The sequence below is a fragment of the Meleagris gallopavo genome, chromosome 1 (assembly GCF_905368555.1).
Source record: "Meleagris gallopavo chromosome 1, MGAL_WU_HG_1.1, whole genome shotgun sequence".
NCBI lineage: Eukaryota > Metazoa > Chordata > Aves > Galliformes > Phasianidae > Meleagris > Meleagris gallopavo.
This window is the reverse complement of record NC_139404.1, coordinates 135,287,678-135,315,205: the sequence shown is the minus strand read 5'-3', so window position 1 is coordinate 135,315,205 and position 27,528 is coordinate 135,287,678. Positions and strand designations below refer to the sequence as shown.

Below are 27,528 nucleotides of genomic sequence, written 5' to 3'. Positions count from 1 at the left end.
CAGCTGATAGCCAGCCAGGCCTGCAGCAAACAGGGCTGCTGGACATGCTGATAAACTCTGCATCCGTCCTCTTGCCAGGATGTTTAAGGAAATGGAAAAAGAAATTCCAGTTGCTCTTCCTAAAGGACCACACAAGAAAAGGACTGCCTTTCTAAGCCCCTCCCTTTGTCCTATGTTCCTTAATAGTTTGTAAGAACTGTTGCAATAATGTCAATACAGAAAAGGCAAAGTGGGTGCTGTACAAGGATTGAGTACACTGTGGTCCGTACAAATGTTCAAGGCATGTTTTGTTTAAAAAGAAAACATGAACTTGTGAACTAAGCTCTACGGAGAATATAGCTTCTGAAGCTGTGTTGCTTCAGAATTTAATAATTTAACATAATTTGAATAAATATCTGATACCAACAGGAGTCCTTTAATTGGCATAGACTCGCAAAGTGTGAGAAGCTTGTATAAAAAGTAGTTAATTCTTGCAGATGTGTGCATATATTTGCTGCAAAGCCCTGTACTGACATCAAGTGGTCACATGTAAGTGTGCTGAGATGAGACAGCCTGGCTCTACAGCCAACTTGATTTTTAAAACTCCAATTGATGTGAAGTTTTATTTGAGGGTTTACTCACATATGCTCAAATTGGTGTGTTCCTTATGTTTCTAACTAAGATTAAAGAGTACTTTCTCCTCCGGGCTGCCCCAAACCTGCAGAGTGAAGCACGTCCATCCTCTCATTCCATGCGCTACCGCAATAAAGGTTACATGGAGTCGGTGAGCACAACAGCCATGCCACACTACTGATCCTGGAATCATCACCAAGTTTGTGCCTGTGCCTTGCTATGGCACAAAGAAATTCTCATGCTGTCCAACTCGCCCCATTTTGTGTTACAGATCTGAAGGCTGGAGGAGGAATATCCAAAAGTTGGAGGTTTCCAAGCATGCTTCGCCTTCAGCCCTTGCAATGAGAGAAGGGGCATTGTTCAACCACCAAACAGGTTTTTTCAGGGTTTCCATATGTTGACTTTGAGGCCGGGCTTTGCTCTCCGAGGTTTTGTTTTCTCTTGAGCAGCTGGACTTTAAACTTCAACCATCTCCTGTTGAGCCATTTCCCCGAAGAGCTGCAGGAATGCAGGCAAGCCACCATTGATCGCAGAGAGTAGCAATGGCAAGATGCTTTTGGACAATGTTGTTTCTTCTCTCTGCCCTTTTCCTTCAGACAGAGCAGACAGGTATGGCCTTTGTTTTGTCGTGGCTTTCATTCTCCTTTGTGCTCCTGCTCTTGTAAACATACCGGTGTTTATGTACCTCCTGTCATGTTTGCCTTGTAGCACAGGCTGACATCACTAACAGCTATCCATGTTTCAGTACATTTTTGCTGTTTTTTTCATATACCTAAGTAAAAATGACAGTAGGTTACTGAGGCATTGTAATCTGGTAATACCGTCACTAGCATAGTAAGGAGAACTTTGTTTTCCTACTTGCTGCTGTAATAAAAATAAAAGTCAGAAATATATGTTTTTTGTATTCATCCTCCATGGTTTGTCCAAATGTGCAGTGGGGGTCTAGAGAACTTTTAGAAATTCAAAGCATGAAGATTTGTCTTACTTAATATCACATGCGAGCCTGCTGCATGCTTGCAAGCCTTCACAAGCGTAACTAAGGAACTCCAGAATATTTTATGTATTGCCTTTAATATTCTTCAATTCTAATATCATTGATAATTTCAACCTTTGGGTCCCCAAAGAAAGTATAAAATGCAGAACAACCAAGCAAACAAACAAAGCCAGTCCCTGCCCCATTGGATTTACCTTCTGAGTACAGGAGAACTGACAAACACGCGCTGACACACGTGGCCACGTCCCAGTTAATGTCAAAGGTGAAAGTGCCACCCCAGCCCTCCCCCTGCTAGGCGAGTTCTGTTGTGGAATCATTGCAAATAGGAGTTTCAAGGTTTGATCTCTCTCATGTCTTCAGCTGTCAGCCTTTCAGAAATTATTTTTCCAAATTTTACTGAGACCAAAGAGCCGTAAAACCCATGGCAGAGCAAAGCCTAGCCACAAAACACATCACCCAACCATGGGTCTTTAAGATCCACCGCTTGGAGCTGTACCAAATGCCGCCTGCCTGGGAATAAGCAAGGCACCCCCAGAAGAGGTGCTACATCCCTGTGACTCCTCAGCCTGGTTTGGGCTGAGGGAGCAGACCTTTTTTGGAGTTTACTGTGGCTGAAACTCTGAATCATCCAAAGGATTTCTCTTCACAATAAAAATTGGCAGCTTAATAAGATCTTAAAAAAAATTAAAGTGAAATCATAAAGGATAGCCTAAGTACTAATATCAACATCTCCTCACACATCGTTTCAGTGTTTATATCAACTGCTGATGCAAACAAAGTTATCAAGAGGCATCGACGTGCCAACTCCCTGCGTTTTGAGGAGGTCTTGCAAGGCAGTTTGGAAAGGGAATGCCTTGAGGAGAGATGCACGCATGAGGAAGCAAGAGAAGTATTTGAAAATGATGAAATGCTCGTAAGTATTTTGTTATCCTTTGTGTGTGTGGAGAACTATTTTCTTAGTGACTTTGTTTTGTTTTGTTTTGATTTGTTATTGTTATTTTATTTACTACAAGTTTCAGCAGCTTGCTTCCACCATTTGGGTTTTTCTCTGTGTAAATCTTCTACACTTTTAAAGCCCCTCCTGAAATTGATGTGTCCTGCATCTTGTGTTGGGAAAGCACACAGGTGTTATCCCATCCTGACCACACACACACACAAATACAGCCTCAACATCCCTTGGGGACTGGGAGGGGCAATGGGGTGCTGGGATGAAGGGAAGAACCACAGTAGTAGTAAGACTTACAGAAGGAGGATTTGGGGGTCAATGGCCACAAGTGCCACTGTACAAGAGGTCCCCTGCAGTGTGCAGCTGGACGCTCTGCTCTCTAACACAGGAATCTGTGCAGAGATGGTGTATACAGGGAAGAAGAAAAAACAACCGTAGGACTGGTGGTCCAACTGCCTCAGGGCAAGATCAGGAGCAGCAGGCTATAGAGGGACACTGGCTGCTCCCTCTGGGAAGGAAGGGACAGTATAGTCTCTCATGTAATGCTTCTGTTTTACAAAGTACCCGTGGAAATTGATGTTATTTGAGAACTGAAGTCCAACTCTCCCTTTTTTTCTTTTTTTTTTCCAGAAAATGTTTTGGGATAACTACTACGGTAAGCTAGTCTATTGATTTCTCTCCTCATAGTGGTGCCATGCCCTGAACATTATGCTTCAGTCTTATCAGTCTTATGCTGTTTTTGAGTTTTCAGCAGCTTATTCAAAAAGAAACACTCAGTTGCTGTTTCGTCATGTCTTTAGTAAAGCAAGAGGAAAAGTGCTGATGTGAAAGGATTTAAAAAGTCATAGATAGGAAGAAATAGCTAAGACTGCAGAGTGCGTGTAAACTGAAGGGGAGCAGATGCTATCATAGGAAGCAGGCTGTTTCTCTCCCTGGCTGTCAGCTGGGAGCAGGACATTTTGCTTTTTGTGGCTACATCTGTCTGTGGCTGCCATTTCCACAGTGTGGACTTGTGGGGTGTGGTGGCAGCCATGGTCCAGGGTGGTGTTAACAGAGAGCAACCAGGGTATGGAAGGGAAAAGAAGTGTAATGCTCAATGTATGCTGAGCATTAGAGTGTTTAAGAGATGACTGGAAAGAAATGAGCCTGCAGAACTGACATGAGGTGATACAGACAGGCACCCCCTGGGCACAGGGCCTGGGGCAGCAACATATGGCAAATAGACTTCACACCTCCCTCACCACTGCATGTCCAAAAAGTTCTCTCGCTTATTTCTTTTTAATTAGTTTTTATTCTTTTGTAATCTGAGGTTTAGATAGTGGAAAGGGAGGTGGTATTAATTTCCTGTGAGGGTGGGACTGCTTTTCCTTGACTCCAAGCGGGTGCTGTTCAGGACTCTCCATATAGGAAGTATCTGCCTACAGCTGAGCTCTCAGGGGTGGGAGTGTTTCACCACCTCCTTCTACATCTGGCTGTCCTTCCCCAGGTGGCTGGAGGTGTTCCTCCAGCCCATGCCAGCACGGTGGCCTGTGCGAGGACAGCATCCGTGGCTACACCTGCACCTGCACCGCGGGCTTCGAGGGGGAGGACTGCGCCTTCGGTGAGGCATTGCTGCCAGGACACAGGCTTGGACCCACCACAGCGTGGGGTTAACATGCACTATTTCCTGATGCTCTTCCAGCTGAGATGTTCAACCTATGTATCCTTACCTATGCTAAGCCACAGTTCGCAATGCTACCCCACTGCATGCCTAATGGTTATCAGATACTACTACATCAGACCAGATCTTCATGTTCACCTCCGCCAGGTTTTGGTTCTCAGCCCTGAGGTCAGTATTTCTGCACAGCAGGGCCCTTCTCTGCGGTCCCCTGGGGAGCAGCACCTGTTCCACAGGAGCCACCAAGAACCACGCTGAGTACAGATTTCCTTGCTGCTTCTCTGCCTGTGGGCTAGATCCAGCACCGAAACCTCTTCCTGTTGCTTTGCACTGAAGGTTAAGTGTTTGCTCATCCATAAAAAACTGGCTATGTTTCAAGGAAGATTAATTCTCCTTTCCTTTATTTTTTCCTGCTAGTTTTAATTTTTATTAATTAGTTTTAACTTTCTTAGCGCAAACATGAAAAATAAGAACTATAAATTTGCCTAAGTTGGAAAGCAGAAATCTGCAGCCTTTTTCTTCCTTACACAACACCTGCCTTTTGAAAAAGTGCAGAAAGCCACTCTGGTGCAGCTTCTTAGTGTTTTCCTTAAATGAGTAGAGAAACCTACAGCATCCTTTACAGGTTCATGTGCAAAGCCTAACTCTTGTTTACTAAGGCTTTTTCTCTGTCTGCTCCATTCAGCTAAAAATGAATGCCGACACCAAGGAAAAGAAGGATGTCAGCACTTCTGCTACCCAGGAAGGAATTCCTACTATTGCTCCTGTGCTGATGGCTATGAGCTCGGGAAGGACAAAAAACAATGCATCCCATTAGGTAAGTGTGAGCATGGAAGTTAAAGAGGACCCATGCTTGGTGCTTGGGTGGACACAAACATTACTGAAACCTCTCAAACTGGGGAGAGAAAAAGGAGGAATCTAAGGACCACCACGAAGATGCACAAGCAGCAGTAAAAGAAGCAGTACTTGATCTGAACATTTAAACATGAGCGTGCAGAGAGTGCTTGCATCACTCTACCCAGTGTTACAAGAGGTTTTCCACTCCTTCCCACACTTATTTAACCTCAGTAAAAGGTAACTGATGACCTGCCTGTTTGGGAATGAGGTTCAGTTGATTTGGATCAGGCATGTGATGGTATGATAAATGAAAGGCAGAACTTGCTGCCATGTTACTTTGAACTGGTAGCTCTCTTCATTGTTGCATTCAGTCTAAGTACCTCATTCAACCTCATTCTCCTATATGCAAGGTCTACTAAAAACAAAGTAGTACGCTTAGTCCCTGTCTTTATTAGCAAGTAGGACAGCCAAATACGATCTGTGGCTTTTGATGAAAATTTAATGTTCACACCAAGTGCTCAACTCAGATGGGTTTTATTTCAGACTATCCCTAGTTTGGTAATGAGGGCTAAACATCATTAACTGTAAGAGCACATGGTTACAGGGGCTTACTTCTGATTCAGCTTCACCTGAACAGAATCCAGTTTATGTGATCCAAGATGAGGACACAAGGTGGCAGAAAGTGTGGTGAATGCAAATTAACTGAGAGATTCACTTGAAATGCAGGTTCCCCCTCTGAACCAGAACACAAAAGTATGCACGTCCCCTGTATGGGAACTGCTGAATCACAGCCTGAACCTCTGATTGATCACCTGAGGCGAGCAATGAGTCAGCCACGGGAGCACAGGTGAAGGCAATTCACCTGTGCTGCAGGAAGGGGTGGAGCCTGGCTCCACCTCTCCTAGACCCATTTAAGAGCTGACTGCCAGCGGGGAAGGATCTCTTCTGAAGATTCATTCTGCTGGAGTTTCATAAGTGAGCCCAGGATATGAGTAAGCATCCTATCTTTTCTGCATTGGTGTAATAACTACATAGCCAAGCTCTCTGGTATACCTCATAACTATAATGTCTGTACGTTCATTGATTGTCCATCCCCCTTATAGTCTTCCAAAAGGAAGGCCAAGAATTACCCTGCTGAGATTAGGCCATAGCTGTGAGGTGTTTGGTGCAGTTCAGATACGGGATATGAAGAAGAGAAAACAACCTGTGGTGACAGTTGGCTGGAGTGGAAGCTTTGTTCTTTGGAAGCTCTGTTTCTAAGTGACAGGCAGTGAAATCTGGTCACCATAAGCCTAACACAATGACCAAATTGTTCGTTGTCATTTCTAAGCCATCAGGCAACAGAAGTTAAATTAATTATTCTGATTTTCACCAGCTGAGAAATTCTCCTTTTCCCAAATCCTACATTTTATGAGGAAAGAATAACATACATGCAGGTAGTTTTTGTCTTGAAATGTTGCAGCATGAGGTTTTTGTTTGCTTTTTTTGTTTGTTTGCTAGATCAATGTGCATGTGGCAGACTTCAAGACAGTGATAATCTGATAAGCGAAACCCCAAAGGAACATGGCAAGCGATTTCCTTGGCAGGTATTTCTAGCAGTTCATGAAATCTATTACTCAACTTCCTGTGGACAGTGCTATTTAATAATCTTCTTCTTTTTGTGTTTTCTTAGGTCCTGTTGCTAAACTCAGAAGGGAAAGGTTTCTGTGGAGGAGTGCTGCTAAAAAGTAATTTTGTACTGACTACAGCAGAGTGCGCCCTTCTGCACAACCATTTTAAAATCAGGGTTGGCATTGGTAGGTGATCAAACATTTTCTTTTGCACTTTTCAGCTTCTTTTAAAAACAGCTTACTAAAATTTCTGCCTACTGAAATTTCCCAAAAACATTGTTTTGGGACACATATGCACTGCCATCTCATTTAAGCACCTTAGTTAAGTATCAAGTTAGAACTATAGCTGTGATATGCCTCTCTACAAGCCAAGGAGAGAGACAAGTACCTCTCAAGGGCAACTCATAGGGGCTGGCTCAGTACCTAGGATAAGCTAAACCAGCTTCATTTAGAGTTCATTTGCTCTGCACCCCAAGGAAAGAAACTATTCATGCCCAAATTCAATTCTGTTGTTGGGTATTTGTCCTTCCCCTCTGAATTATGCATGCATCTACCAAGATTGAAAGGCTGCCAACCTGTTATTCTTAATTAACTTTAACACATCTATTTCAAGAAAGAGTATCTTTCCCTAGCATACAAACTCCTCAGCACAGCTAGGCAGTTGTTACCAATGTGCATGTAGTTATCAAGTCTCTGGTAATTTAAATAATTTAAGTAATTTTAATAAATACCAGTCTCTGGTTATTGATTTCAGCAAGGCATTTGATACTGTCTCCCATAACATCCTTATCTCCTTATCTCCTGTGATTCGGCTGGCTAGGCGGGGTGGTGGAGTTGCTCTTTATGTGAGAGAGCAGCTAGAATGTATTGAAATTCACTTGGGGGAGAGTGATGTAGCAGTGGAGAGCTTATGGGTGAGAATCAAGGGGCAGGCTGGTAAGGGTGACACTGTTGTGGGGGTGTACTACAGGCCCCCTGATCAGGATGAGGAGGCTGATGAGGCCTTCCAAAAGCAACTGGATGTAGCGTCACGTTCCCAGGCACTGGTGCTTATGGGGGACTTCAATTATCCAGATATTTGCTGGATGACCAACATAGCCAGGCACGCACGGTCCAGACGGTTCTTGCAGTGTGTTGAAGACAACTTTCTGATGCAGGTGGTGGAGGAACCAACGCGGGGAGGGGTGTTACTGGACCTTATTTTCACCAACAGGGATGGACTTGTTAAGGAAGTAAAGGTAGGGGGCAGTTTGGGTTGTAGTGATCATGAGATGGTGGAGTTCAAGATCCTGAGCGGAAGAAGCAAAGCAATAAGTAGGATTGCTACCCTGGACTTTAGGAGAGCCAACTTCGATCTCTTCCGGGACCTACTTGGAGCTATCCCGTGGGCTCGGGTGTTAGAAGGTAAGGGGGCCTCTGAGAGCTGGTCAGCATTTAAACAGCTCTTCTTCCAAGCTCAGGATCGGTGCGTCCCTGTGAGCAAGAAATCGGGAAAAGGTGGCAGGAGACCTGTGTGGATGAGCAAGGAGCTCATGCGCAAGCTCAAAGGAAAGAAGAAGGTCCATGAAATGTGGAAAAAGGGTCTGATCACTTGGGAAGAATATAGGAATGTAGTCAGGGCCTGCAGGGATGCAACGAGGAAGGCTAAAGCCCGTCTGGAATTGAATCTAGCTAAAGTGATAAAGGATAATAAAAAAGGCTTCTTCAAGTATGTTAATAGCAAAAGGAAAACTAGGGAGAATGTGGGCCCCTTACTAAGTGAGGGGGGGGTCCTCGTAACGGGGGATGCTGAGAAGGCAGAGATACTGAATGCCTTCTTTACTTCTGTCTTCAGTGAAAAGGCTCCCCTGCAGGAATCCCACACCCTGGAGGTTAGTGAGAGGGTCTGGGGAATGGGAGACTTCCCTTTAGTCAGGAAAGAGGACGTGCGTGAGCGCCTAGGCAGTACTAAGGTCCACAAGTCCATGGGACCTGATGGGGTGCATCCACGTATGCTGAGGGAGCTGGCGGAGGTCATTGCCGAACCGCTCTCCATCATTTTTGAGAGGTCCTGGACAACAGGGGAGGTCCCTGAAGACTGGAGGATAGCCAATGTCACTCCGGTCTTCAAAAAGGGCAAGAAGGAAGATCCGGGTAATTATAGGCCTGTCAGCCTCACCTCCGTCCCTGGAAAGGTGATGGAACAGCTTGTGCTGGATACCATCTCCAGACAACTGGGAGAAAAGGAGGTTATCAGGAGTAGTCAGCATGGGTTCACCAAGGGGAGGTCGTGCTCGACCAACTTGGTGGCCTTCTATGATGCTGTCACATGCTGGGTGGATGGGGGAAGAGCGGTAGATGTAATCTACCTTGGTTTTAGAAAGGCGTTTGATACTGTCTCCCACGACATCCTTATAACAAAGCTGAGGAAGTGTGGGATAGACGAGTGGACAGTGAGGTGGGTTGAGAACTGGCTGACTGGCAGAGCGCAGAGGGTCGTCGTTGGTGGTGCAGAGTCTGGCTGGAGACCTGTAACCAGTGGTGTCCCCCAGGGGTCTGTGCTGGGTCCGGTCTTGTTCAACATCTTCATCAATGACCTTGATGAGGGGATAGTGGCCACCCTCAGCAAGTTTGCTGATGATACGAAGTTGGGAGGATTGGCTGACACGCCTGAAGGCTGTGCTGCCATTCAGCGAGACCTGGACAGGCTGGAGAGCTGGGCAGTAAGAAACCGGATGAGGTTCAACACAAGCAAGTGTAGGGTCTTACACCTAGGGAGGAATAATTGCATGCACCAATACAGGCTGGGGGATGAGCTGCTGGAGAGGAGCTCTGCAGAGAGGGACCTGGGCGTCCTGGTGGACGACAGGTTGGCCATGAGCCAGCAGTGTGCCCTCGTGGCCAAAAAGGCCAATGGCATTCTGGGGTGCATTAAGAAGAGCGTGTCCAGCAGGTCGAGGGAGGTGATCCTCCCCCTCTACTCTGCCCTGGTAAGGCCTCATCTGGAGTACTGTGTCCAGTTCTGGGCTCCCCAGTACAAAAAAGACAGGGATCTCTTGGAAAGAGTCCAGCGGAGGGCCACAAAGATGGTGAAGGGCCTGGAGCATCTCCCCTATGAAGAAAGGCTAAGTAAACTGGGTCTGTTTAGCCTTGAGAAAAGAAGACTGAGAGGGGACCTGATCCAGGTTTATAAATATCTGAGGTGTGGCGGCCATAGTGGTGAGGCCAGTCTCTTTTCAGTGGTACGTGGAGACAGGACGAGGGGAAACGGACATAAGCTGCAGCATAGGAAGTTCCGCACGAATGTGCGTAAGAACTTCTTCACGGTGAGGGTGACGGAGCACTGGAACAGGCTGCCCAGGGAGGTTGTGGAGTCTCCTTCTCTGGAGATATTCAAGTCTCGCCTGGACGCCTACCTGTGCGACCTGGTGTAGGGAACCTGCTTTGGCAGGGGGGTTGGTCTCGATGATCTCTGGAGGTCCCTTCCAACCCCTACAATTCTGTGATTCTGTGATTCTGTGAAACCGGATGAGGTTCAACAAAAGCAAGTATAGAGTCTTGCATCTGGGGAGGAATAATTGCTTGCACCGGTACAGGTTGGGAGATGACCTGCTGGAGAGGAGCTCTGCGTAGAGGGGCCTGGGTGTCCTGGTGGATGACAGGTTGGCCATGAGCCAGCAGTGTGCCCTCGTGGCCAAAAAGGCCAGTGGCATTCTGGGGTGCATTAAAAAGAGCATGGCCAGCAGGTCGAGGGAGGTGATCCTCCCCCTCTACTCTGCCCTGGTAAGGCCTCATCTGGAGTACTATGTCCAGTTCTGGGCTCCCCAGTACAAAAAAAGACAGGGATCTCTTGGAAAGAGTCCAGCAGAGGGCCACAAAGATGGTGAAGGGCCTGGAGCATCTCCCCTATGAAGAAAGGTTAAGTGAACTGGGTCTGTTTAGCCTTGAGAAAAGAAGACTGAGAGGGCACCTGATCCAGGTCTATAAATATCTAAGGTGTGGGGGGCAGAGTGGTGAGGCCAGACTGTTTTCTGCAGTGGTTGGAGACAGGACGAGGGGAAACGGCCAGAAACTGCAGCATAGGAAGTTCCGCACAGATGTGCGCAAGAACTTCTTTACGGTGAGGGTGATGGAACACTGGAACAGGGAGGCTGTAGAGTACCCTTCTCTGGAGATATTCAAGACCCACCTGGACACCTACTTGTGTGATCTGATGTAGGGAACCTGCTTTGGCAGGGGGGTTGGACTTGATGATCTCTGGAGGTCCCTTCCAACGTGATTCTGTGATTGATTCTGTGATTCTGTGATTCTGTGATTCTGTGATTCTGTGATTCTGTGATTCTGTGATTCTGTGATTCTGTGATTCTGTGATTCTGTGATTCTGTGATTCTGTGATTCTGTGATTCTGTGATTCTGTGATTCTGTGATTCTGTGATTCTGTGATTCTGTGATTCTGTGATTCTGTGATTCTGTGATTCTGTGATTCTGTGATTCTGTGATTCTGTGATTCTGTGATTCTGTGATTCTGTGATTCTGTGATTCTGTGATTCTGTGATTCTGTGATTCTGTGATTCTGTGATTCTGTGATTCTGTGATTCTGTGATTCTGTGATTCTGTGATTCTGTGATTCTGTGATTCTTAAGAGCAGTCAACATGTCATTGCTTCACAGGGTGTAACAAAACAAGCAGAGCTGAGAAGATCATGGAAGTTCATGAGAAACACATACACATCCGGTATGATGAAGACACTGGTGAGAATGACGTTGCACTGCTGCAACTCCAAGAGCACATTGAGTGCAGTAACCACCAGCTTCCTGTATGCATCCCCGAAAGAGACTTTGCAGAACACATTTTGATTCCAAAATTGGCTGGTACAGTCACTGGTTGGAAAATGGAAGGTGGTGAATTTCAAGGCAACGAGTTGCAGGTTTCGTATCTTCCTACCGAGGACTGTGAACAAATACTCAACGTAAGCCTCACAAACAGGCAGTTTTGTGGACACAGCCAGGAGGCCATAGACAAACAGCTGGCTGGAGGGAGCTTTATGGCTACTGTGTATAAGGGCACATGGTTCCTGACTGGTATCCTGGGACCTTGGCCACTAGAAGATGCTGACAGGAAAACATTTTTATTTACCAACACAGCTAGGTACATGATATGGTTTAAACAAAAAATGAAGTAAGATGCAAATGCAACCAATCCTCCAGGATCAAATCCCTACCAATCACTGCAAGGAAACACGCGGAAGCAGCCAGTAGAGCCATCTGATTATCACCATTTGCAGCAGTGGAAGTTGCAATGATGATACCTATTTTACTCCAGTCCATACAGAAAAGCCCATTTGTCTTTCCTTCCTCTGATGACACACAGTACCGTAAAAGCCATGATGCAGAAAACCTAGCTGCTTTACTAATAAACAGACTGAACTTCAAGTTTACTAAACTGGTTGCTCTAAAATTCAAAAAGTATTGATGCTTTTCTAGTCTTTTAAATGTTGCTAAAATAAGTCTTTTCAATACTTGTTATCCTCAAGTCTGGTTCTAGAAACCCACGCTCTTATTTCAGCATTTGTACAACTTATAAAGACAAGGGACACTCCAAGCATTTAAATGTGCATGTTGATAAAGGATGATTCTCTCATCACACTGAAATTTTTTCTTGGTAGCTGTGTTTTGCTATAGGAATTATGTCTATTTCACATTTACTTCAGTTAGTAAGTAAAATAAAATCAGACTGTCAAAGAGGGGAGGAAAATGTTTTATGTTCTTTTTAAAAACAAACAACAAAACAAAACCCCAGAACTATCCCCTCATAACCAACAGGTACACTGTACCCCTCTCCCTCCTACTTCCAAAAAAGAACAGAACAAACACACAACAGAAGGAACACTTAAAATATTGGACCCAGTGGCAATCTCTTCCCTGGAAGCAAATAAAACAGAGTATGAGTAAGTTACTTAGATGCACTCTTTTGTTCATTGCAATAAATTTTAAACAAAACATTAAAGGAATTAAAGAAAAAAGAAAAAAACTAACAAACCTATCCCTGAGTACCTACAGGCAAACATCCCACATGTACTTTAACTTCTTATGTATCAATGACATAGAAAAGCTTTTGGTGTCAAGAGCAACTTCTCTTCTTAGAGAAGGCTTGAAGAGCATACTCAAGGCCAGCAAAATCATTGAAGAAATTTAGAAAATGGGTATCACAAAAGAAAATATTACTTCCACTCTGAATAATGGATTACCACATGTAATCCATTTATTTTCCAAAGGATAAATATAGAAATAGTAACATGAAGTACTTTGTAAAAGCCTTTAAGTACTTTGGAAGATCTTTGGAATGCTTTGCTTTTATTTCCTCAGGAGATACTTTTAATGATCTAGAAAATCTTCAGAAACCACTACTGAAAAGTAGTTGACACATTTTGTTCCACCGATAGCCTTGGTCATTCTGGGAAAGGAGCCACAAACAGTTCCTGGTATTCCAGCGCTGGATATGAACCAGGTATTTGTAATGTTCTCTGGCTGATGAGGAGCAGCTCCACTGGGCAAGTTGCATATCTGTTCTTGCATGGGTAAGACACAATACTCAACACACCGTTGACAGAGGAGGAAATGGGTTCTGCTTACTGACCACAAGTTTTTGATGCTGATGAGATATATAACCTTTAATATGACCCTGCCAGGAGAAGAAAATACAGTGTTAGCACTGGAAGCTGGTGATACCTCAGCTGTCACTAGACTAAATCAAAGCTATGTGTACACATCGCTCTAAGTATTTGTAAGGACCCAATTTATGTAAGTGGGTCACATCAAACAGCAAGCAGAAATTTGGTACCATATCCATGCTTGTGTACTACTAATGCTGCTCTTGGATTGCTGCTAGGAACCCCTACACTTTTGCTTACATTTCCTTGAAGAGATAAGAGCTCCGGAGAAGTTTCTAAATTTACTCTTCTTCATTTTAAAATTGGGATTTTAATTAATCACTATTTTAACTTAAAAAAATAAATTCTTCCTTTTGAGACATGAGCACTGAAAGAAGTCTTCCAGTCACCTTACCCCACCCTCCACTACTCTAAGCAGGTACCAAATAATCTGTTTCAGAATCAAAGAATCATAGAATGGCTTTGGTTGGAAAGGTCCTCAAAGATCACCTAGTTCCAGCCCCCTGCTGTGGGCAGCGTTTCCAACCACTAAACCAGGCACTAGATCAGGCTGCCCAGGACCCCATCCAACCCAGCCTTGAACACCTCTAGGGATGGGGCTGCCACAGCTTCTCTGGGCAGCTTGTTCCAGCACCCCTCCATCCTCTCAGTGAAAAATTTCCCTAAGACATAAAATTTAAATCTCTCCTCTTCTAATTTAAAACCACTCTCCCTTGTTCTATCACTATCCGACTGTGCACAATGTTGATTTCCCTCCACTTATTAGCTCCCTTTAAATATTGGAAGGCAGCTATCAGATCTCCCCTGAGCCTTTTCCTCTCCAGGAGAAGTAGTTCATTTTCTTGCTGACGCTGCAATGCTGCTCCAAAACTTCTGATTTATTAGGAAACTACTGACTTCAAGCTTGTACCTGTTCATAAGTAGTGAAGACCCATTTAGAGTAAAAGACAAAACAAGAAACAAGGAAATGTAGTTCTTGTGATGTTGGAATGTCAACAGTTTCCTACTTCAAGTGCAGAAAAACAAATCCCTTCCTGGTAACTTTTGCATTTTGAAACAAATATTTATACATTATTTAGAAAAGTCACTACTGGATTTGTAATGCATATTCAACTGCAATTTTAACTGATTCCTGCAAAAGTAGGAAGTAGAGAAATTTCCCAGGGCAAATGAAAATATTTGCACTTCAGGCACAAACGAATCAACTTTCACACACAAGAAAAGATGGAATTACTGATATATTTCTGTAACAAACTTATAATCTCTGCCTAATGCTTTTTACTGAGTCTGGAAGGACTCAAAAACAAGCAGGAAGCACATACCATGTATATGAGGTTAGCTAAAATGCACTGGACTTCATCAATGTCAACATCATCTACTTGCATGAATTTCAGAGCGAAAAGAAAGGCATCTAGGGATAGCTGATGTGTTTTGAGTAGTAAATATCTGCAAGAAACAACAGAAAATCTGTTATTGAGAAACAATCGCTTAGAACTCTGGCTCATAGTAAAACAGACATTCTACTACAGATTCACTTTAACAGGAATTCTGCACTCCTTGGGAGAGTTGAAGAGTGTTACATCTCTATCTCAGTCCTAGGTGAAACCACTTTGTCTGCTTTTAGAAAAATGTAACTTTCGTTATGCTTACACTTTCTTAAAGAGATTTCTGTATGTGATGATTTTCAGCTTCTCGAGGATAAGAAAGATTCCACATCGAATGAAGAAGGTCTCATGCTTGGTCAGAGCTTCATTCAGTAGGAGAAGATTGCCTTCACTAGGAGGATGGAAGAAATGAACACATGAGAAGGTCTCATCGAGAAAAGGAAGTGTATGACTTGGTAGGAATATACTTCCCCTGCCTTCCTCAATCATCCCAAATAAATACGTTATAGTGAACTACTACACAATGTAATAAAATAATTGCATACCTCACAGCCTTTGTTACTTCAGCAAACTGCATAAGGTCGTACTTTTTTAAGAGCTGAACAGTTGGCATATGGCCCTGAAAAATAAAAGGTTTCCAAGTTTTCCAGGATAATGTCAAGCTCATTTAAAATGTAATCTATAAAAGCATTTTTCAGAGAAACAGACAAATGTATGACTGCCTTCTTTTTTGTTTTGCTACAGAACAAATGTTAAATGACAGTATTTGTAAGACATCCTTTTGCACTGTCAAACTTCCTGCAACTTAACTCACAATAATTATTTATCATGGTTTAGGCAGTCTCTTGATATTTCTGAGTGTTAGGAAACACCAAGATCATGTGACATGAGGCTTAGGCAAGTCCAAATTTTGTGTTGCAGTTTTATGATCTATTTGTGAGCAAAAGAACTGTGGGAATCCCAGGCATTACTAACAACACAAGCAATGCTTCAACACTGTCATGTGTTAGCTCAGTCTACCAGATTATTTCTTCACTGTGACTCCATATGGCCATTAAAATGTCAAGAGAAAGAGAAGATTAACGAAACAAATTGAATTCTCATTGTTTGATCAGGTAAGACTGAATTAGGCACACTACCAAACAGAAACTTTGTTTCGTTTTTTCCCTTTGCAGAGCAGAGATCAGATTGCATACCAACTTGGTCAGAATTTAAATTTAGTTACCATTACATGGTGCCGTTGCTAATTCCTTTCCTGGCTGGAGGATTAGTCAAGAGCAGAACTCAGCTGCATGTTTACTAAGAGCTGCTAGGAATGAAATGAAAAAAAACCACCAAAACCCCCCAAAAACAAATACCCAAGCTGTTTTTGTAGTTCTAAGGTTATGTTTGCATTGTGATTTAAAAAAGCAACTGCAAAAACAATGACCTTTATATAGATTCTTTAGTGCCTCTTGAACTGTTCAGAACAGCTACCATAATCTTATGCACTAAAGGGTCCACAAGTTCAAGGCTTAAGGTTTGTTAGTTTCCTTTAATCAACTCTACCACTGTCTGATCTGAAAATAACCACTAAAAAAGACAATGAACAAAAATGAAAAACAGAAGCCAATTATCATACCCACCATGCTCCCCCCTTACATGTGATTTCTGTCTGTTTTGCTTTTTGATACCGCAAGGGACTGAAAAGTGAGCACAAGGGATAAGTGAGAAGGGTCATGATTCATTTTGCTGGGGTAAATGTGGAAGATGGGAACTCTCAGAACTGGATGATAAAAATATTCTCCGTGAGAAATTTGGTAAAAGGGAGTGGGAAACGCTCTAAAATCTACTCCTTGGCCCCTCAGTTACACTGAATTAATTGTTTATACAACCCCACTAACTCAAGGAAGACAAATGCCAGCACAGAACACAGGAAGGACAGGAACGAGAAGCAGATATAATTCCTTCAGCAACAAGATGAAGAGAACAAATGGAAAACCAGACATGCTTTAAACTGATAAACAACGCATAAGGTGTGATTATGAAAACAAAGACCACTTTCCCGTGGTAAACCCACCACAACAGTCTCCAATCATTTATTTGCACACGCTCCTTCCCTTTGCCAGGTGAAAGAAGCACAGATTTGTACCAGTGAATCCAGACATATCCTGGATGCCAGTGCACAGTTGTCACCATGAAGGCACTCTGGTACATGCCAAGTTAACCTGGAGCTCTCTAGAGAAGCACTTATTTTTCTTATAGCAGTAACTTCAAGTTCCACCTTTCAGAGGGGCGGAATAAGGCAGGGGGGACAAAAAGCAGCTTTACTTCCTCCTTTCCTACTTTGCTGTAAACTACATTTCAACATTTTCTGTCCTTATTTGTACAACATCTGCATGTTCTGGTGCTTACGGAGGTCAGGCACAAATAACCTCTGCATGCCAATAAGGGAAAAGAAAGAAAATTAAGAACCATGCTGAGTTTCAGTTTGCTTATTTGCCTCCTGAAAAACAATTTGCAGGAATAACATCTACTCACCAACAACATTTTTACTGGCAGCAGGTAGATCAAAATCATTCTTTTGTTTTTCTGGCTTGAACGGTGACAGTGCTCAAAAGCAAATGACAGATACTCTTCAGCTGCAGACACAAATAAAAACAATCATAGTAAATAGTCAAGAACTAAGATTGACTGATTAAATCCACAACCCAATTCTGTGCTCGATGTCCATTTCTAGTTTGAACCTATGATATTTGAAATGATATCAAAAAGAACCACACCAATCAAAATACATTAAGAAACACGTTGTAAGAGTTATTGGTGAATCACACAAAAGACAAAGTATTACAAGAAAAATATGTTCTCCTTCAGAAAAGAAAAGCTGTCAATATCTAGATGTCAGATGTAAGAGTTACAAACGGTACTGAAATGCTCAGCTCAGTTAACAATTTTCTTTTTTCTTCTTTTTTTATTTACTACAGGAGAGTAAAATTTCACAAAGCACTGATGAAGCAGAACAGGTATTTTCTAAATGCACAAATTAGGTTCTTCTGGGGATGTAAGCTGCACGTGGTGCATACATCTGCTGAGCTGCAGAAATATGTCAGTGGTATCACACAGCATTACAGTATGGAAACTTTTCTGTCACTCTTCTCTTAGAAAAAAAAAATGACAGGCGTGACGGTCAGAAGATGCTTCTCAGGAGCCACAAAACTGGCTAACAGTACTTTTTCCCTTTGAAGTAATGGGCTATTTGGACAGAGGCTTTAATTTGTAATTAAAGGTTTGTGTCTCAGCTCTAAAAGCATTTGTGAATGACAAATCTCAGAAATATGGTCTCCAAAAATCAATGCACTGAGAACCTAATTCCACAGCACAGTTTGCTGAAGATATCCTACACAGCATGGAGTAACTTCAAGAAGACAAGACAGCTGCAAAGCCTCCTTGGTGAAACCTTTTACAAACCTGTTCTGTTGGATGCTAGTACAGGGAATAACTGTTCTAATAAGCATGTACACAATGCATTAGAGTACAGGGAACTTCACAGAAACAAGTATTTTAAAGCTGGCACATACTAGAAATAGAAGTGTCATGTAACCTCATCTCCAATCTGACTCAGCCTGTGGATCTTTCAGCATGACTATCCTTTGCTCATCACGAATACAACTGAATCTTCTGCACACATTTGGAGCCACACACACACAAGCCAGAGTTCACACCAAGCAGCAAGAGTTTAAATGTGTCCTACTGGCACACAGTACCTTGCTTAAAGTCGCTGTCAAACATGGCTTTGCGTCCAACGTAGTATCGGTACGTAACCCGCTGTGCCATGCTATATTCATCCTTCAGGTTTGAACTGTCAATTGCTCTAATTAAGGGTTTACATAGATGGAGCTTATTGATCTGTTGAATAAAATTAACCACATTGAGTACAGATATGCAACATCATGTTAAAAAGGGTGAGTTTGACTTAAAGAGTATGAAATACAAAGCAGCTTACCAGACTTAAGCCCTACCTTAAAATAAATTTTGAACAGCTGATTCACGAGAAACAGCATGCCCCACTTTTTGGAATCTTCAATGCCTGCTCGACTGTCATAAGAATAGAAAAAAAAACAAACTGCTAGTACTGAACACTGTAGTAAAATAATTACTTTTTTTTTTTTTTTTTCTTTTTCGTAGTAAATTCCATCCCTAGATAAATATTTCATGGATGTTTTTTAGGATAGAAATGTGTCTGAAAATAAAAGCCAACTCCTTGCCTTAAACCATGCCAGAACTGTCTAAATGGAATGTCTGATATCTTAAATTTTAAATAGCTCTGCTGCTTTTCTTCTCATCACAGTGAGAGATATCATGCGGAATATTATTCACCTGCAGCAGGGTCCTCACTACAGTCTGCATACACCAGCATGGCAGTTGCTGGTAATATTCAAGGTGAAAGAAAGATTGAGGGGAAATAAAAGCATTTTATCCACCTGGGAAGCCTTAAAATCACCAAGTCAGTAAACCAAGGAGCCACCCATTCCCAGTCTAACCACACTGAAGTAAACTTCATAGCTGAAGAGTGTACAAAAGGGTTAATAATATTCCCTGACAGGGTCAGTCCCTCCCAGCATCATCTTTTAGGAAGGTTAAACCTGAAAGGTGGCCTCTCTTGTTGTTTTTTTGGCTTTGGGGTTGGCAGTTGATAGTCAAGACAGACTATACATGAGAGGAAATAAGCCTCAGAAGTGTTTGTTCTTATCCAGACACAGTCTTAGTAAGTAGAGAAAACTTTTATATAAGCTCTTAAGAACATAATCATGCAAGTTGTACAGAGCATCTTTCACTTACGTGTCACTGGCACAGACTCGAAAACAGCTCATCAGCAGTTCTGCTGCTTTCTCTAGCATGTCGCCAACTTTGCTTTTCCCCTTCTTCACCAGCTGTTGATCTGCCTATCATTACATAGCAAGAAACAGCACAAAATTCTACGTTCTAATTCACTGGGTTTGTAAACGATTTAGTTCCCTAATACCACATTTTAACAATACATCTGACACGCCTACTATTGCCTAAATCATGAGAGTAGTCACACTGACAGGACTGAAAACAAAACAGAACAAAACACTTGGAGAAGTTCCTGAACACCCTGTACCAAACTTAATGCACAGCAGGGCCAGTCAGAACATTGAAAATAGCACTGGCCTTCAGCAACACTAAGATTAATGCAGCTCTCAGAAGCCTAAATTCAGGATCACCTTATAGCTGAGTTAGAGGACTAACACTCCCAGTCAAGTTTCCAAAGACCTGAGCTAAAATAATGTCTTTGAACAAACAAAAGTTAATTCCTCAGTTACACAAACTGAGTTTTAGAATATATAATTAAGTTTCTCTCCACAGCTTCAAGGACTAGATTTTAGTTCTAAAACATACCCAACATTTTCTGGTAGAAGTACACACTGCTACAGCCCCAGATTTTCAAAAGAAATGCACATGTACACTACAAAGCGAGTGAAAATTACTTTATATAAAGTGGGAAAGAACCATGTACTAGTTAATGCAGAAATAAAACAACAAAGAAGAGGGGAAAAAAAACCCAGTGAGTAGGTATTTGCTATGTTCCTCCTAAAAAGTTCTACTCCAATGCGTGCTTTCTCATTAGCTGCAAGGTAAGGACAAGAAATAAGAATGTAACTGCTGCTGTAAAAGTCTTCTCTGTACCCACATCTTTTGAACACATGGGCATCAGAAGATAGCACTCTAACACTTCCAGTATAACTGACTCCATCTTTCTTGTGCATCTCAAACCCACAAACTTGCCTTGTTCAGATTGAGAATTGAGACTTGCTGTAGACCAGGCAAACAAACACACACAAAGCCTTCTCTGTGCAAGCATGAAAAGCATGCTGTTTTGTGGCTTCCTAGGTGCAAGAAGCATCAAGTGGACAGCCACTCAAAATACTGCATATTGACAAACTCTCCTGTAGCTTAAACTCCTAATTTCATTACTTCAGGTCAAGTGACCAGAAGCAAAGTCATGTGCCCATCTCTGCTGCTCAATCTTAGGTCAAGAATTTCTCCATAGATGCAAGCTACTCCAATTCACTAACCTGAAGAAAAATAATATAAACTTGTTGTTTTTTTGGCTTTGGGGTTGTTTTTCTTTTGCAGAAGCTGCAGACTCAGCAAGGCCTCCAATGAGCATCAAAAGCAATATACACAATGGAAGAGGGAAACAAGGCAGAAACTTCACTTGTTAAGATGTGGTGTGTAGTTAGACAAGCTTAGTTGTCTTGTGCATCCTTATCCCTTCAAAGACTCAGGTTGCAAGAATAACACACAGAAATCATGAGCTGTGCCATCACACTCTTCTACGACAGTACTTAATTGCTTTATAGGCTTTAAACTGTGAGTTGCATGCAGGTGCCCAGAAATTCTGTTGTTCAAGTGGTAGAGTGAGCAAACTAATTCTTCAATAGGACAGGACAAATTTAGTGCACTAGCAAAATCCTAAACAACAAATTGAACAGTGATGAGCAAAATTAGGCTTTGTAATCAAGTCTCAAACATTTCCAACATAGAAACTCCCAACAGGTTGAAGTACTAAGGTTGTCTTACTTACGTTATTAGCAAAAATTCGAAGATCAAGGGCTACAGCATACATAATAGGTAAAGCCCTGGAAAAGTTAGACAAAGTGTAAGTGCTATGTACAAATCATACAATAAGACACTTTTTTCTTCCTAGCTGGTCATAAAACTGTAAAAATATATAGGAGCTTTTATTTAAAAGATGAATCCTTTTAAAAGGTGAAGCCTTCAAGAACTCAGCATCTCTGAAGTCCTACACCAAAGCAATTAATTCAGACAACTTTTTTACTGCAGCTTTGAAGGCTTTAAAAAAATAAAACTACAGAAAAGCTATCTCACCTTCAACAAATCCTTAACATAGTTGTTTTCAGACATTGTATGTAATTAAACATAGATGTACATACAGTTTTCACAGTTTTGGATCTAAAAACTCAAATGGGCAGCAAAAACTATTAGGTGGCATTTAAATATTGCTGGAGATAAAAATTTATAGCAGACAAACTGAAATTATGGCTACAATATTATATTGATGAAAGATGGAAGTCTAGTTTTTAAGCTAGATTACGATATACTCACCAATTTTCTTCTTTATGTGCCTGAAATGCTCGCAGGAAAGATGTACCGCGTTTAGGAGAATTTAAAATGCTATGAAACATAGCAGAGACTTCAAAAAACAGAGGTGTTATGTGGTACAATGTGTTACATGAAAGAGCAGAAACCAACAAAGCAGCAAGTAAACAAGGAGAGAGGATACAAAGACCCAGCAGGGAAGAACATAAGCACAGCCACACACTTTTGGTACTGTGGTAGACAATGAGAAACACTGTTTCTCTTAGAGAAACTTAGAGATAAACCTTCGGCTTTCTTCAGAGTTATCTTTCCCTTCATCCAAGTAGAAACTGGAATGTATATTAATGATTTAGGCACTCCTGTTTTCCGTGAGAAATTATTTTTTGTTTTTGAGGCAGGAGACTGGTTCCTTCTTAGTCATACAGAAAGCCAAAAAGAGCATACCTGGATTTCCTTAAGAATCTAAATAGCTGAAGTGTAATTGGAACTAGACCACAGCACATTAGATTTGAAAAGGGATGAAGACAACAAGAAAACCTAGTCAATCTAAAAGCAATACACAACATAGATGGAAAAGGATATTGAACAATAACGGTTTGGCATTTGTACGCTTCTATAAAGTCATGGTTTCCAACGGCGTAAGTACATCTGTCAAAGAAAAGGTGCATTAGTGCAGCCAAAAATATCACACATGTAAGACAAATATTTCTTCTTTTGCCTTTTAACAGGTACAGACTTCATAGTTAAAGGAGGTGCAGTAAATAGAAAATAGGAAGCATTGAAACCAAAGCTCTGTTGATTGCCATATACAGATGTCTTACAGGTACACAAAAAAAACTTTATGTGGAGAAAAAAGAGAAGCCTTTATTTCCTATAGTCCTAGTGCTATTTATAAGAGTAAGCAAGCAATTTTTCAGATATAAGCATTTTAAAACAACTAAGTAAACTTAGGGATATGCTTCCCCGTCCCTGCTGGAGATCTTCTAACTGACTTGCCTATTTCTAAGTCCATTTTTACCTTAAGTGGGCTGCAAACATTTCATCATATGGTGGTTCCAAAACTTGTTGACATTTTTCCTCTGGAGATGGAAGCTAAGGATAGAATAAATCAATTGAAGAAACATCCACTACACCAGAAATGTCAGACAGGTATTTTATCATGGCAGTCTTATGCATACATGCCTTTGCTATCTGTCAGAATCTTAATTATATTAATAATCAAACCAAGTGTAAGAAAATGTTAGCGTGCATTCTGTGTACACAGTCAGATCATAGCTAGCCTTACATAAAAGCACCTGCAATGCATACAGCACAAGCACCAGACCATTACTAGCCAAAATTAAATGTGGAGGTTGGTGGCCCTGCATGTGGCAGGGGGATTGGAGATTCATGATCCTTGAGGTCCCTTCCAACCCGGGCCATTCTGTGATTCTGTAAAAGTTTTGCTCTCTGTGTTCACTCCCACTGTGCCACATTACTAATATAAACCTGGCCATAGGGGACCTTCAGGACTATCTGGAACCCATAAAGCCACCCAAGAAAAAACTGCAAATATATAATATTCTTATAAAAAGAAAGGGGAATCAAATCCAGAAGAGGACCCTGTATACTCCTGAAGCTTATCCTCAGAAGACAGGAATGCACGTGCAGAGCTAGGAAAAGTGAATGCTGAACAAAACATCAAAAACTTTTTTCTTCCAGAGTAAAAAGTTCTTACCTGAAGCCTTGGGTTTGCAACATGTGGATGTTTAAATGATACCAATTCTGCACAGAACTGTCCATCTCTGCTGTCAATAGCTTCTTGCACCTACCCCACAAAACAGGCGCATTATACAATTAAATCCAGGTACAGTCATAGAACATATTTACAGCATTCATCCACGTCAGAATCTTTTCAAACATGAGTTTGAAAGGTTTAAAACTAAATGAATCAGCATTGTATTTTCAATACATCTGTTTTTCAAAAATGGAGAGGATGGAAAGAATGCTACTGTGGTATTTCATTGTTTGTAGGATACAAGCAAACCAGAGAACTTCAAAATAGTTTATACGGATTTATTTCCATAAAACAGTAGGCTGTGAAACAGATTCCTGGAAGCATTTTAAAATCCCAGTTATCCAGTTGGATGTAACGGGCAGCAAATATAACACATGAAGGTACAAGCAGTCTCTGAGTACGACTGCTCATGATGCTACAGCTGGAATTAGAAAGTTATGAATCATGATTCGTAAATGTGTTCCATTTGAACTTAATATTTAACATGAAAAACTAATTGCAAAACACAAAATTAACTTCACTTTGCTTGAAAAAATTCTCTGGAAGTGCTTAAGCAGGTTTGGGTTTTGGTTTAGTGTTTCCTGGTTTAACTGACTTCACTGCTGATTACTGAAGTGAGCAGGGTGATAATGATAAAAATGGGATTGTTCAGAAAGAAGCAGCAAGAACATCACACTAAAAGCTCAGTGCTGAAGGTTCAGCGTAGCTGATATCCATGTGATCCTGCTCCTGTCTCTCCATCCTATCTGCCATAAACCACGGGCATCCAAATCTTTTGTCTTGCCTGGGCCACATATATATAGGTCACAAAAGCCTCCTAATTATTTCCAAGGAAATGACAACAGATACACTGAGATCATATAGCAGTGTTTGATAGAGCAAATTCTCAGCTACAAAACACTATTTTTCAGCACAGTCACCACAATTAGCCACACATTTTTGCCAGTGATGAACAAGACCCCCTCATGCTGCTCTTGTAAAAATCTGCACCAGTGGAAGTGACCCACTGCTGCTGTTGCCACTACTGAAATGCACCGCCCACTGCCTCACTGTGCTCACATCCACTGTTTCATCTGCATAAACATTCAGTAAGTGTCGAAGAATCCCAATGGGTGCCATTTTTTTCCACACAGAGGAATTCAGTGACACATCTTTGCTTCATACACACTTCCATATCAGACACCAGAGTGTCAGAATGCCCCTCTGCTGCCATCTGTCACACGGCAACAACACGTAACAGAATATCAGTGGGAAGGTTCAGCCTCTACTGCCATACCACCAACATCTGCCTCTGATGTTGTGGGTCAACATCATAACACAGGAAACATTACTTTTGGAGCATTAATTATATAATACAGTTAATGTGTATAAAGTAACAAAACATTTTAATTTTTAATACCTTTTATTCAAACATATAAAAGGAGAGCAGCAAAACCATAAAACTAGTGGGGCACGTGACCTTGTTTTTGTGAAGCATCAGTCAAGTTTGATGGCAGTGAATGGTATTCTCAACAACTTCGCAAGGTGTTTGTCAGAGATTGTTGATGAAATTTTAATTTTTCCTCTCCTTCATCCTTGAAAACATTTGTTCACAAACATATGCACTGACAAAGAGCAACAACATGAATAGGTGTGACTGTGAAGTGAGGGATATGTTCCTCTGCTAAGAGAGGACTTATAAAAGTCCAGTAGAGTCATGATCAGATTTCTGAGTTGAATATATGATTGCACCTCTATATATTCCACTTGAAAATCTGCAGATAAAGCATTTACCTTGACTGAAAATAGAGTCACAAACATACCAAAATATTAATTTTTTTCAATGTCGAAACCCATTCTCAAATTTATTTTTCTCAAACCTTTATCACAACAAAAATCATAGTTGTATGTTTTTTTGCTGTTCACAGTACTGAGTTTAGCCAGCATCTCAAAATCCAAAAGCTTATTTGCCATAACTTGAGTTAGCACTGCATGCACCCTCTCTGTGTCCTGGTTTGAGACCAGATGGGGTTAACAGTGCACAGGGCCAGGCTGCTCATTGGGCCAGCGCTGCTGCTAGAATCCAACTTACCGTTCACTATACATTCTACCAGCAAGCATCACACTTGACAGAAATTCCTTGAACACAGCCTTTCACACAGCACATATCTTTCCTATAGACTTTACTTACCACATTTCACGTTCAAAATTGATTGTTTTGTTTTGTTTTTTTTTATCTCCAGCAATGAAAAATAAATCCGCGTATTTGAACTGCTCATAGATACATAAATAAAATCTTACTTACTTGTTGCAAATACTGATTTATGGTGATGTGTGCCATTGGGATAGAAGGGGCAAGAGTCCTAAATAAATCGCCTTCTGCAAAAGAACCGGAATCTTAGAGAAAGGAAGGCGCCCTAGAGACACCTCCTCCTCCTCGCGCTTAGGTAGGACGGGACGGGGATATCCCCGTTCTCGCCGCGCTTCTACTCGAACCTCTCCCACAACTCCCAGCCCCAACACAGACCAACCTCCCAGCCATGGCGCGGCGCAGAGCGGCACTTCCGGCAGCCACCAAGATACTTCCGGCAGTACTTCCCGAGGTACTTCCGGCGCTAGCACAGGCCGGAGCATCACACGTGACACAGCAGCGACGACACCGCCTCTCGTCTTCCCCGCCCCCAGTGCCTCTTGGGAGGCGTGGCCTTTCGCGGCAGCCAATGGCAAATAGCGGTAGGCGGGGCCAGGCCTCGCGTTAGGCATAAACCACGTGCATCAGGGCGTGTACACCTCAGTGGGCGGGGCGGCGGGACGCGATGGGGGGTGGATGGGTGGTGGGTGGGGGGTAGCTTTCGTTGCGCGGCTCGGTGTCACCTGTGCGCCTCGGGGCTGACTTGTGTTCCCGGAGCCGCGGTGCTCGCGTTGTGAGGAGATGACAGCTGCGCTCCTTGGCAATCTGTTGTCCAAAAAGCTGAATAAATAAGTTCGCCACGCGTTGTTTGTAAGAGGCTCGCACCGAGGCTATGCCGGAGCTTCTCCGCTCCGCAGGTGTAGGCCTCGGGAGCCATCTTGTGAGCAGAGCCGCCCGCCGGTGGGAAGCTCTCGGGGAGGGCTGGGCTGCTGCCCGCAGGCAGGGCGGGGGGGAGGGAGGGAGGGAAGGAGGGCGGGCGGTGGAGGTGCAGGAGGAGGAGGAGGAGGAGGAGAGCGGAGGCGGGGACCGGGCGGCCCAGCCCAGCCCAACGCAGCGCCTTGCCCCGGCCGGACACGGCGCCCGGGGCGGAGATGGCGGACGAAGCCCAGAAGAAGCCGCACTTGTCGGCCCTGGTGGGGCACACTAATGGGCTCACCAAGCCCGCCTCGCTGGCCGCCGCCACGCGCGGTGGGGGCGGCGGGGGCGGCGCGGCCGCCGCCTCTAAGAAACTCGTCATCAAGAACTTCAGAGGTGGGTGCGGGGCCGAGCGGCGGCAGGTGCCGGGCCGGCCTCTCCGCACCTTTGTTTACCGCGGGGGCCGCTCCGCCTTATCCGCGACGCGGGGAGCCTGCCGCCGCTCCTGTGACCGCATCCCGGGGCCTCGCGTGGAGCCGCGGGGTTAGGGTGGCCCCGCCGCAGGAAGGAGGAGGCCCGGGCCTGGCCGCGTTCAGGCGCTGCCTTCTCGCGTAGGGTCGCGACCCGCCCTGTGGCTGTGCCGGCGAGCGCCCCTGGGCCGAGCGGAGGAAGATGGCTGCGGGGAGCCGTGCCCCTCGGGCCGCCCTCAGCCGCCTCCGTGTTCCCCCGCAGAAAGGCCCAAGCTGCCCGATAACTACACGCAGGACACCTGGCGCAAACTTCACGAGGCGGTGGCAGCCATTCAGAGCAGCACTTCTATTAAATACAACCTCGAGGAGCTCTACCAGGTAAGACTCACAGGGTGTTGTTCTTGCTCTAACGAGGAGGACAGAGTGCTTTGAGATTCGCAG

At 43.2% G+C, this 27,528-nt stretch overlaps 3 protein-coding genes across 5 annotated transcripts in view; 2 read left to right on the top strand and 1 right to left on the bottom strand.

The window, feature by feature from the left end:
* Positions 1–1,048: 1,048 nt before the first annotated feature.
* Positions 1,049–12,067, top strand: PROZ (protein Z, vitamin K dependent plasma glycoprotein). Its single transcript, XM_010728469.4, has 8 exons — positions 1,049–1,221; positions 2,356–2,519; positions 3,183–3,207; positions 4,039–4,152; positions 4,895–5,026; positions 6,547–6,632; positions 6,719–6,842; positions 11,306–12,067. The coding sequence occupies exons 1-8, from the start codon at positions 1,155–1,157 to the stop codon at positions 11,815–11,817; spliced, it is 1,224 nt and encodes a 407-aa protein (XP_010726771.1). The 5' UTR covers positions 1,049–1,154; the 3' UTR covers positions 11,818–12,067.
* A 309-nt stretch (positions 12,068–12,376) lies between these two features.
* Positions 12,377–26,672, bottom strand: PCID2 (PCI domain containing 2). 3 transcript variants are annotated; one of them, XM_085215170.1, is made up of 15 exons: positions 26,446–26,672; positions 25,877–25,950; positions 23,533–23,622; positions 22,834–22,907; positions 22,398–22,463; positions 21,822–21,863; positions 21,280–21,334; positions 19,509–19,612; positions 18,689–18,764; positions 18,434–18,575; positions 17,211–17,311; positions 15,236–15,309; positions 14,956–15,081; positions 14,628–14,751; positions 12,377–13,316 (listed from the first exon to the last, which is right to left on the bottom strand). In XM_085215170.1, exons 2-15 carry the CDS (start codon positions 25,910–25,912, stop codon positions 13,227–13,229), a joined length of 1,200 nt encoding a protein of 399 aa, XP_085071296.1. In that variant the 5' UTR covers positions 25,913–25,950; positions 26,446–26,672; the 3' UTR covers positions 12,377–13,226. The 3 variants fall into 3 exon arrangements, with proteins under 3 accessions (XP_085071296.1, XP_003203253.2, XP_085071303.1); XM_003203205.5 differs by lacking the exon at positions 26,446–26,672 and adding an exon at positions 26,103–26,306; XM_085215177.1 differs by lacking the exons at positions 25,877–25,950; positions 26,446–26,672 and adding an exon at positions 25,052–25,084.
* Positions 26,673–26,784: 112 nt separating this feature from the next.
* Positions 26,785–27,528, top strand: part of CUL4A (cullin 4A) — a 36,307-nt gene continuing 35,563 nt past the window's right edge. Inside the window, exons 1-2 of the mRNA XM_085215151.1 lie at positions 26,785–27,013; positions 27,350–27,465. Of these exons, the coding sequence (XP_085071277.1) occupies positions 26,854–27,013; positions 27,350–27,465 (276 nt within the window). The 5' untranslated portion in view covers positions 26,785–26,853. The remainder of the gene's footprint in view (positions 27,014–27,349; positions 27,466–27,528) is intronic.